The 10,396-nt window shown below is 31.4% G+C and overlaps 2 protein-coding genes across 2 annotated transcripts in view; both read right to left on the bottom strand.

Annotated features, from left to right (window-relative positions):
• The window catches only part of LOC108733647 (serine-protein kinase ATM), a 23,479-nt gene extending 18,798 nt beyond the window's left edge, over positions 1-4,681 (bottom strand). The window contains exons 1-10 of the mRNA XM_025979198.1: positions 4,454-4,681; positions 3,966-4,174; positions 3,796-3,910; positions 2,132-2,293; positions 1,850-2,079; positions 1,694-1,792; positions 1,376-1,633; positions 1,102-1,235; positions 788-1,030; positions 4-729 (exon numbers count right to left, since the gene is read on the bottom strand). Coding sequence (XP_025834983.1) covers positions 4-729; positions 788-1,030; positions 1,102-1,235; positions 1,376-1,633; positions 1,694-1,792; positions 1,850-2,079; positions 2,132-2,293; positions 3,796-3,910; positions 3,966-4,157 — 2,159 coding nt within the window. The 5' untranslated portion in view covers positions 4,158-4,174; positions 4,454-4,681. The remainder of the gene's footprint in view (positions 1-3; positions 730-787; positions 1,031-1,101; positions 1,236-1,375; positions 1,634-1,693; positions 1,793-1,849; positions 2,080-2,131; positions 2,294-3,795; positions 3,911-3,965; positions 4,175-4,453) is intronic.
• A 190-nt stretch (positions 4,682-4,871) lies between these two features.
• On the bottom strand, positions 4,872-7,603 carry LOC108733646 (trypsin-1-like). Its single transcript, XM_025979193.1, has 5 exons — positions 7,476-7,603; positions 7,234-7,414; positions 5,701-6,002; positions 5,117-5,268; positions 4,872-5,058 (listed from the first exon to the last, which is right to left on the bottom strand). The coding sequence occupies exons 1-5, from the start codon at positions 7,540-7,542 to the stop codon at positions 4,897-4,899; spliced, it is 864 nt and encodes a 287-aa protein (XP_025834978.1). The 5' UTR covers positions 7,543-7,603; the 3' UTR covers positions 4,872-4,896.
• Positions 7,604-10,396: the final 2,793 nt, after the last annotated feature.

The raw sequence follows: 10,396 nt of genomic DNA, 5'->3' as shown, positions 1-10,396 counted from the left end.
AACTAGTCGAAAATAATGTGTAATAAATTAAGCATTTCCATTAGTTTATATGTTAATCGATGTTCAGGAAGATCATTTTCTGTTATAACATTATATTCGACTAGTTCTGACAACACATTTGTTATCAAAATAATAAAATTTAAAAGAGGAAGTAAGATTTTTTCAAAATTAGCATTACTTTCATCATCTAAGAACTGCAACGAATATTCTTTAATTAATTCAATCAACTCCTCCAAAAGACCATCGTTTTTCTGAAAGTATTTCGTTTCATAATCGTATGCCTCTTCATTTTGTTTCTTTTGTGTCCACAGACTTTCTTGTAGGGACGTGATACAGTGCATTTCCTCAATATCACAGAAACATAAAAGCTCAACTGATTTTTCTTCTTCTATAAAATACGTCGTAGATTTTGGCCATACTTTGAAAATTAGAGAAACGATAACTTTTGCGGTTATCTTCTCAGAAAATACATGGCAGGTTTCGTTGTTATCCACGTTTAAAATCCATCGAAGAATACATTTTTGGAATGCACTGTTTATTGATAAATTTTTTGGAATGATAAATCGGTTACAAAGTACGTCTAAGGACTCCAGTGAGTGTTTGCTTAAGAGAAGTACTCCTGAATGATAAGTGTTGAATAAATTTGCAAAAGGCAATTTGTTTTCCAATTGTATTAAACTTTGAATTAATTTGTGAGTATACTTAATGTTCTGATTCAAACCAGCTGTACTGTAAATTAATAATTTTGCTTTATATAAGTAATCTCAAAATGAAAAGAATAACTTACCGATGTGCCATATCCCATACTACCATCCAAAGCGAGTGTAACTTATTCTGATATAAGTCTTTAAGATCATCAACTTGGTCCTGAATTTTGATTAGAACACATAAACATTTATACAAGTGATGTTGTACATTTTTATCTTTGCACTGAGCTTGTAAAGTTGAAAGAGTCTGTAGAAGCATTATATATTGATGCGATGCAATTAATGTTGGACAGTCGTCTAATACGCTACTAATAAATTCTATCCTGATAGTACAATAGAAATAAGATTATTAAAACACTGATTAAAAGGATCTATTTAATACTTTATACGTTACCATGGCCAATCTTTAGTTTCTTGAATGCTACTGATAATTGAGTCAATAGTAAAGTCAACTTTTGCCCTTTTAGTGCTTGGTTCGAATGAAGAAGTAGTAGACATTTGAGTTGAATTGAAATTCACATGACACACCTGAAATTATTTTATGTAAATGTTCGTTCTTTTAAAACTTTGTGTGCTATTTTTTAATGTGTATTTTATATTAGGGGAGATTGATTCGGATTTAGAAGAAATAGGAGAACGCGTGATGCGAAAACGATAGAAAACAATACCTGTTTATAAACTTCAATTCCAAGAGCCAGGAGGTGTTTGTCTAACGAATGAAACTGAATTTGTTTCCGTCTATAAGTCAGTTGAACTTGGTGCTTTATAATATAACCATCAATCTTTCTTACTATAGCTGAATATAGATATTTCAAGTTTCTCTTCCATTTTTGCCAATCACAAGCATATGCACATGTGTCTCTTTCTGAGGAACCTTTTGGATGGTGAAGTTTGATTTGTAACAGTAAAAACTTGTATATTAAAATCTAAGAATATAGAAATAATTAAGAATTTATAAATAGGAGAGGTGTAGAATTAATAATTACCTTAGTATTTTCATATGTATCAGTTTCCAATATGTTTATAATCTTTTCAATAACTTCTTCTCCTAATTTACAACAAGACAAACGACAATCTTTTGCTGTCTATAAAGGAATTTTTTTATTTAAATAATTACTTGTAAATAATTGCAAGTCGTATACCTGAGTACAAAAATCCAGTAACATATTTAGAGTAATTTCAAAACTGAGTTTTTTTGTGGAATCTGCAAACTGTTGATGAGCCACTTCAGTGACAAAACTGAAAAGTTGTCTTATTTCGTTTGCAGGAAGACCAAACAGAAGACCATTTTGTAATGTGAGTTGTAAACATTTAAAAATTTTTGTGTCTTCTTTTGACTTACTATAAAGGTTTTTTAAGTGATGTAGAAGTTCTAAACAAATTAAAATTAATTATTTAAGATTGATATATGTGCGAAATATTACCAGTCCAATAAATAGGGGGCACACTTCCCACATAGTGGGAATTATTTAGAAAATGTTCTTTTAATATATTAATGTATGAATCACCAAAGTACTTCTGGAGTTCAACTGAAGTGAAGCTTTTCAAAATACATTTCAATAACTTGTGACCAACCAGTCTTTGTTCTGAAATAAATATCAGCTGATGTTGAGAAAAAAACTGGTGATGCTTCATGCTTAATAGGGTAAGACAAGGATGTAAATTATGTGCACAGTTCTTTGACATACATCTACGCAACATACAAAGGAGATAAGTAAAATAAGGGAGCGGGAATGGTTGTGGGGAGAAAAAATTTAGACACAAACTTGTGTTGTTGCTATTATACTAAAGTCTATAAACCATGGGGCTTGAAAGAGATGGGAGACTTGGAAATATATCTTGGAAGGGATGAGCTCCACACGAATATTAATAAGACGAAGGCTATGGAATTACGTGAAGTTAGAGCTAGAAAGGAACGAGAAAAGGACAGAGGTAAGTTGGAAAGGAAAAATAATAAGAAAGGTGAAAAATACAGTTATTTAAGATTCATAATGGGAGAAAGTAATCGTGATAAACTGCATATAAATGCTCAGATAACAAACACTTTAGGCGTTAGGTTTTATCAGGCAAGATATTGAGGATAGGGTAAAGGCTGTGCATGTGTAAGGATGATTGGTTTGGAGGAAAAGATTAGTTGATGCGATAGCTAAAAGGCTTGGTATTTATGAAGTAAAAATTTGGGGATGGAAGAAGCAAATACAGTTCTAAAATATATACGAAAAGTACATAAAGTAGATGATTACAATCGTACACCAGAGTAAGTTATAAAAGGCAGGAAATTCCTAAGGAAAACCGAAAAACGGGTAGGGAAGGAAAATTTGGAAGAGGAATATTTTCAAAGTAAAAACAAAAAATGTCTATGAGAAGGAAAGAGAGGAGACATTAAGGGAATTAAAGTAACATCAGAAGTGGATAAGTGGGGAAAGATAAGAATGTGTGTAGGTAAGAAGGTAAGGATAAGGTGTGGTGAAACACAGAATTAATAAAAGCTTGAATGTGGGAGCATTGGCACCGGTATTTCAAAGGAATAAAAGAGAATGTAAGCTTTGAATAAATGTGTGAAATGCGAAAGGAAACGTTGCTGTATGTATTGGAAAAATTGATAAAGTATAGATTAGAATCAGTGTACTGAGATAATAAGTGAGAGTGGAAAAGGGCTGGTCCCATAAAGGATATCTAAAAAAGAAAGGGGTACTTGTTAAGGGGGATAGGTAGTGAAATTTTGAAAAATTTCTTAGCTTTTTTTTGGGTAGTTACACAATTTTGATTTAGTCATACTTAAACATACTTAAATGTCCTCTAGAAGGAGGATTATGATATAAATATCATGTGAATATTTATATCATAATCCTCCTTCTAGAGGATTATGATATAAATATTCACATTAAACATACTTAAATGTCCTCTAGAAGGAGGATTATGATATAAATATCATGTGAATATTTATGTATAATAAATATTCACATGATATTTATATCATAATCCTCTAGAAGGAGGATTATGATATAAATATCATGTGAATATTTATGTATAATAAATTAATGTTGAAATAAGGTAATATTAGTACATATGTTATTTGCTAATTTACCGTTCCCAAGACTAGCTTTACGAACAACCATTGTCAATAAGTTTCTCTGCGTGTATGAAGCATACGTCATTGACTTTTTACCTTTTTGTTCATCTTCTGCAAGTCTCAATGCTTCCTACAATGATCAAAATGGGTATGCAGTTTAAAAACGAATCACGTTTAATTCTTACTAGGTATAAGAACTCATGAACACTATTCAAAAGATTTGTCCATGAGCATACTTTAATTTTTTTTTCATTTAAAATCCTAATAATCTTTTCATCTTCCAAAAGCAGGGAGAGCTGATTTGAGCTTTTCTTCCTCAGCATTATTTTGCTAGAATTTAGGTCAGTAATGCACTGACTGAGGTCACTAATCGACATTTTTTGTTTTATTTTTCCTAAAACAAAACCTTCACTAATAAATGTTTAATATTTAAACTTACTAAAAATTGATACATTTATTATAAGGAAATATATCACGATGTAGATACTAATATTAGTTTTTGATTTTGAGGAAGAACATTATTATTGTTATAGAATTATAGATAATCATAACGAATCAGCTGATTCTTATTTTTTGACTCTTAATTAATTAACAGGCATTGTTGTTTATGTGTACATATAACAGTTTATGAAGAGTTTATTTACATGTAGCTATCAATGTTAAGGGTCCTTACCACCTTTTTAAAATATACTTATTACTTATGGGTGTTTTTATCAAACTGCAATCGTATACAAAACAGTACGAATCTCTCAGATTCTATCAGGGAATAAACAATCACTTTTTATCACTACAACTTTCAAAAAATCTAACAAAAAATGATAAATGAAAATCTACAAGCAATCTCAAATATTTTTTACGGCGGCATTATGTTGTTTTTCACTTATCACCACAAATATAAAATATAACCAGAAGAGAGTAACGTTGACATTACTGACCTGATGGATCGTCATCAACCGCAACAATATTCTATGCATTTGAAGTCCATGTAATAGAATCTCCCTAAAGTCGGTGAAAGATTTACCTTATGTGCATAGCATTTGCTAATACGAACAAATTGATAAATTTTTATTTTTTCGATTCACACNATAAATATTATAGATAATGTTTCTTTCTTAATTAATTCAAAATGGTTCGTAGCCAAGGAACATATTCAGAAATTCTGGTATATAATCCAGGTAAATATGGTCTAGCGCATCCTATTCCTGTAGATACTACCCCAGCAATGACCATTTGGTTTGTATTTTTAAAATTAATCATAAGAGGACCACCACTGTCAGCCTAAAATCCAATTTAATTAATGAGTATTTTCTGGTTGATTACCTTAAATGGTACGTACCCAACAGGCATCGATCCCACCATTTTGATATCCTGCACACATTTGTTTACTGCTTATTTTAATTTTTTTACCTTGTGATTTATACCACGATTGGCATTTTTCTGTTTCTATAACGTTTACATTAGCTTTTTGTAGTACATTTGCTCTAGAACCTAAAAAAAAAATGATTTAAGTGAGTACTGTTCTAAAGTCTAACACTTTATCGATTAAAGAAAATTGAACGCTCGTTATAGAGGTTTGGTGGATGAAAATTGATGGAGAAGGGATGCTAAACAACCAAAAATACAGGGCACCTTCTGAGACAAAGGGTTTAAACAGAAACAGGAGTAAAAAGGGGCAGAAGTAGAGTTAGGTTAGATTACCGTTCACAAATAGTGAGATATGTGGGATGTTATAGCTTCAGGAAAATGTTAAGATTAACTCAGTATAGAAAAGAGTGGAGGTGCGTTTCCAGCCAGTCTTCGGGAAAATATGTTTTTGTTTCCTTGTTGGCAGTTTGTTTGGCATTCCATAAAATATTTCTTACTCCTAATTCTATTATGAATTAAATAAACAATTTTTGAATGAATTAAATTTTTACAAACCTATAGAACTATCTTCTTTTGTCCAACCCCATCCAGCTACTGTTGCCACTGTATCAGCAAAAGTTTTATAATTTTCTTCGTTTTCTGAACTCGGTATACAGATAGGGCTTACTCTTTGTGACCATTGGACGCTATTGCCTATTTCTATTACGGCAATATCATTTGCTGGTCTATCACATGTGTAATTTGGATGGATTGTGTAGGAAATAACTGGTAATTCGTATTTGTACACGTCAGATTCCCTTAAGTCGTGTTGTCCGAGAGAAACTTTTATTTGGCGTGGTTTTACGAAGTCAAATCCTCTAATAAAAGTTCTAATTTGTTAAATTGGGACTTACAAAAAGGTTTAAAAAATTGTTAAGTTATGGGCAGTATATCTCCATCTACTGGTATTTTCTTGTTAACTGTAACTGTTATAGTTTGTAGTAAATATCAGTAAATGGCGATGGTGGAGACTCGGGGTTAAATGGAGCAGGTGTTTTACAATTTTTTGAAAGATAATTCAATCCTACGATCTATCATAAAATCAAACTTATCTAAATTTTCTCGATGAAATTATGGGTTTTTAATACAAATAATAAAATAAAAAGAATTGACTTCTATGCAATGGTTAATTTAAAAATTCGAAAAAGATTGTTGAGGGTGTATGTTTGGAGCACGGAAAAGAAAAGTATAGAAGAGTTCAAAATGTGGTGTTATAGGCGAATGATGAGGATACCGTGGATAGAGAGGGTTAGAAATGAAGAGGTATTAGAAAGAATAGGAGAACAGAGGATTCTATGGAAGTCAATAAGAAATAGGCAATATAGGTTGGTAGGACACCTTCTCAGGCATGAGGGTCTAGCCAGAGACATATTAGAAGTAGAAGCGGGAGTTAGGAGGGGTAGAGGTAAGTCTGGATTAGATTACTGTTCACAAATAGTTAAGGATGTGGGTTGTTCTAGTTTTAAGGAAAGATTAGCTCAGGATAGAAAAGAGGGGAGGTGCGTGTCCAACCAGTCTTATAACTGACGACCTTATGATGATGAATACAAATAATTTTTAAATTGAAAACATCGATTGAACTGTCAAACAATGCTGTGATCACTTACGAGATTGAATTTTACCCAAACGCCTTGATTCAGAAATGACCTACAGATTTTGAAATTGACATGTGTGTTGTTACAAAAAAATGTTACAAATGTTAAACGATCTAATGCACCATTTAAATCTTTACAGTCGTTATTTAAGTAAATAACAGATAGCTTTAATCTAAGTCACTCCTTTTTATGTATGGGCTAAATTAGACAAGGCAGTTCTTCAGCATCCATATACTAGCCACCCCTGGATGGCGATATACTGCCCCTAACTTGGTAATATAATTATGTCAACTATGTTTTATGGACCAATTTCGGATTAGTCAGTGATTTACCGAAACTGCCTACGGTGTGGTGATGAGAACTAAGTTCAAAATCACGATCCGCTTCTGACAATGTCGATAAATTACTGACTAAAACTTATTGTTCTTTGAAAAATTATACAGATTAAATTTACCCGCAGAGACAATGTGCCGCAGTGAGAATATGTTTTCGTGTTATTATTGAACCTCCACAAAAGTGTCCACCTTTTTTAGTGATCGAAACAATCCATGGAAACTCTCCCTTTTCAGCGTCCGTTCCACCCACAACCTTCGGATCTCGTCCCCCAAAAACTTTACCGCAAGGTACATCAGCAACTAAAAAAACAAAAAAGAACTTTGAACATTAAATATTATTTTAAATACTCTCTAAACCTACAGTTATTTATTGAATCCATTCCTTTTATTGAAAGTAGAGCAAATGTAGCAAAAAAAACGTGTTTCATTTTTATGATAAATAAATAATATAAATACTTAAATTAAATTAATTATTATTCTTAAATCTAAACCTAAAACTATGATTAGTCTAAAGTGTTGTAAAATTTACTTGCTTTACATTGCGCTGTGGTTAGTATTTATACTTAACCTGCGCTATGATAGAAAAGAGGGGATTGTAGCCCTAACACAAACTTTACCTCAATTTTTAATTCAAGATCACCGCGAATTTCTGATAACCTTGTTCACCTGTCGAGGTTTTCACATAAATTAACCGAAAATGTCCTTCTTTTCTTTTTGCAATCGTTTTTCGTGCTTTGTTATTACATTATCAAGTGCAAATAATAGTCATAAAAAATGCAGCTTGTATTATCCTTTGGAAGGAGCGGTCTTGTATGTAACTGTGTCACTGAGTCAATGTCAGTGCGCGATTACAAGAAATGCATAGCAATATTTACTTCACTAAGATAACAAAATTTGGAAATCGATAATAAGTGCAACTATTTGCATTTGAAACTGATAAAAATAGAGTAGCGAAAATAGCACGTACCTATTTTGCTTGGCTTTAGCAGATAATTATCATACGAACTTGAAATAGACATATTACGCTAGGTCAGTAACAATTAAAAAGTAACAACAAGGTTTTTTGTAATATGTTAAATTCCTTTTTACACTTTTTGGAACGAAGTTTTTATTTTTTCTTTATTTTGCAAAGCTTTTACTTTGTCAAGAATAGTTGAATGGAAGTACTATTTGAATTTCTAGGAGTGATGTTCCATGTATTCTTGAATGAGTATATTAACAAACTCGGAACTTTTGTTTACGGTGATTTTTTAGGTTTATTATGATGATTAGATTGATACAGGTGTATGTTTGGAGCGCGGCGATGTACGGGTGCGAAACATGGAAAGGTTGGAAGTGAGGAGATATTAAGAAGAATAAAAGAACATCAATCATTTTATATCAAAATATTTACAACCCCATTTTGTTTCTGATCTTTTACACATTGTAATAAGAGAATGAAATTCCTTAGCTTTGGATTCATATAATAAGTGGTTTTTCGAATCGTTTTCTAAGAATTTTGGATTATAGACGTTTATTAGCACACCACAATATCTTGTAGTTTTCAGTTTTACACAGCTGGTGTATATCAATTCGATATTGTTTTGCGGGCTATTTTGTCGTAATTCATAGAATTTCGTAGTTCGATAAGTAATGATTTGACAAGTGGTGATATCAATTTGGAACTTCAAAAATTCATGGACCATGATACTGAACCCGGAAAACAATAGCGATTCAATATTTTACATTATCCATTTCCGAGGAGTTTACAATTTTTTGGGCTGTCTTCAGTTAAAGAATTACAAGGCATTCATGGAATGACTCTTTGTCCCCTTTTTAAGCTTCTGATACCTTCTAGGTCTTCAACAAAACGAAAATAGGAAACCATGGATAAAAATGAGATTGTAGGATTAATAGAAGAAAGGCGGAAATATAAAAACAGGACAGACGAAGAAAGGCAAAAAAGATACAAGGCTATAAAGTGGGAAATAATTAGGAAGTGTAGGGCAGCTAAGGAACAGTGGATTGATAGGATGTGTAAAGAAGTAGAAGAAAAAGAAGTAGGCAAAATAGATGAGGTTAAGAGTATAATTAAAAGGAATTTTAGAGATGTAGGATACAGTAGTAATAATATAAGAAACGAAAGTTTAGCTCAGGATAGAAAAGAGTGGAGGTACGTTTCCAACCAGTCTTAGGACTGACGACCTTATGATGATGATGATGATGAATACCATCAAAGGCCAATGTGAGCAACTTTCATTCATCATTTAATATAATGTTTGATTGGTGATACTAGCAAAACTTTTAACGGCAAAAATGTATATTGCATTTTACAAATAGAAAATACGTTTGGAAAAGTATTTTAAATAAAGTACAAAATGCTTTTCTTAAAAAAGTATTTAAATGAAAGATACAAATAGGTATTTTTTATTATGTATTTGCATTTTAAATGCAAGTATTTCAAATAAATCACATCTCTGCTGGCGACCTTATGATGATGTTGATTGAAATAATGTTTTTTTAAAATATCTTTCGTCTTTGATATAAATTTGTCTGTATTTCCTAAAATAATCCAAAAAAATTTAAAGAAATTTTGTTTATTAGAATTCATAATATCGACGTAGATTATTTCAAATAGTCGTTTAGTGAATAATTATCCTTTCGTAAATTGATTTTAGCTGTTGATATTTTCCTCATAGACATTCGTCAGATTTATAGATAAAATTGGCAACATCTAGAGCTATATTGGACCAATAATAAAATTTTTGGAGACGTTTAATCGTTTCTTGAATTCGATTGTGATTACTATTGCGGTAGTTCTTAACTGCTTCAAGTTCAGTTTCTCTATTTTCTGCATTCATAAAATTTTTCGTATATTTAATAATTTTGATAAGTGAATCATGAGATATTATTTCTTCAAATAATCTAATTCGACATTTTCTATTTTTGGATTAGCGAAATAAAATGTTTTTCTTTTTAATTGAATGCTTTATTTTGTTGGAGTAGGTACTTTGTTTTGACTGTTATTATAATTTGATTAAAAATTAATAAAATTTTCATCAATTGCAAATGCATTCTTCTGCAGTGTGTTGTTCTATTTCTTTTTGACTTATTTGTTCTTTCCAGTATTTCTCTATTATTTTAAGTACTTAATTTTTTTCTCTGCAATTAACCGTATTTGACGTTGTGCGTCGGCAAGCGTGAAAGCGAAATATTGAGGCTTTGACTGGGTCATTTCGTTTGATTGTGAGAGATTTAAAGTTGGGGGGCTAATGTAATTTTTAGGCGAAACAAAAATTTGAC

Source organism: Agrilus planipennis, unplaced genomic scaffold (genome assembly GCF_000699045.2).
Source record: "Agrilus planipennis isolate EAB-ADULT unplaced genomic scaffold, Apla_2.0 scaffold32, whole genome shotgun sequence".
Taxonomy (NCBI): domain Eukaryota; kingdom Metazoa; phylum Arthropoda; class Insecta; order Coleoptera; family Buprestidae; genus Agrilus; species Agrilus planipennis.
The sequence above is the reverse complement of the archived record's forward strand: the minus strand, read 5'-3'. Positions and strand labels throughout refer to the sequence as shown.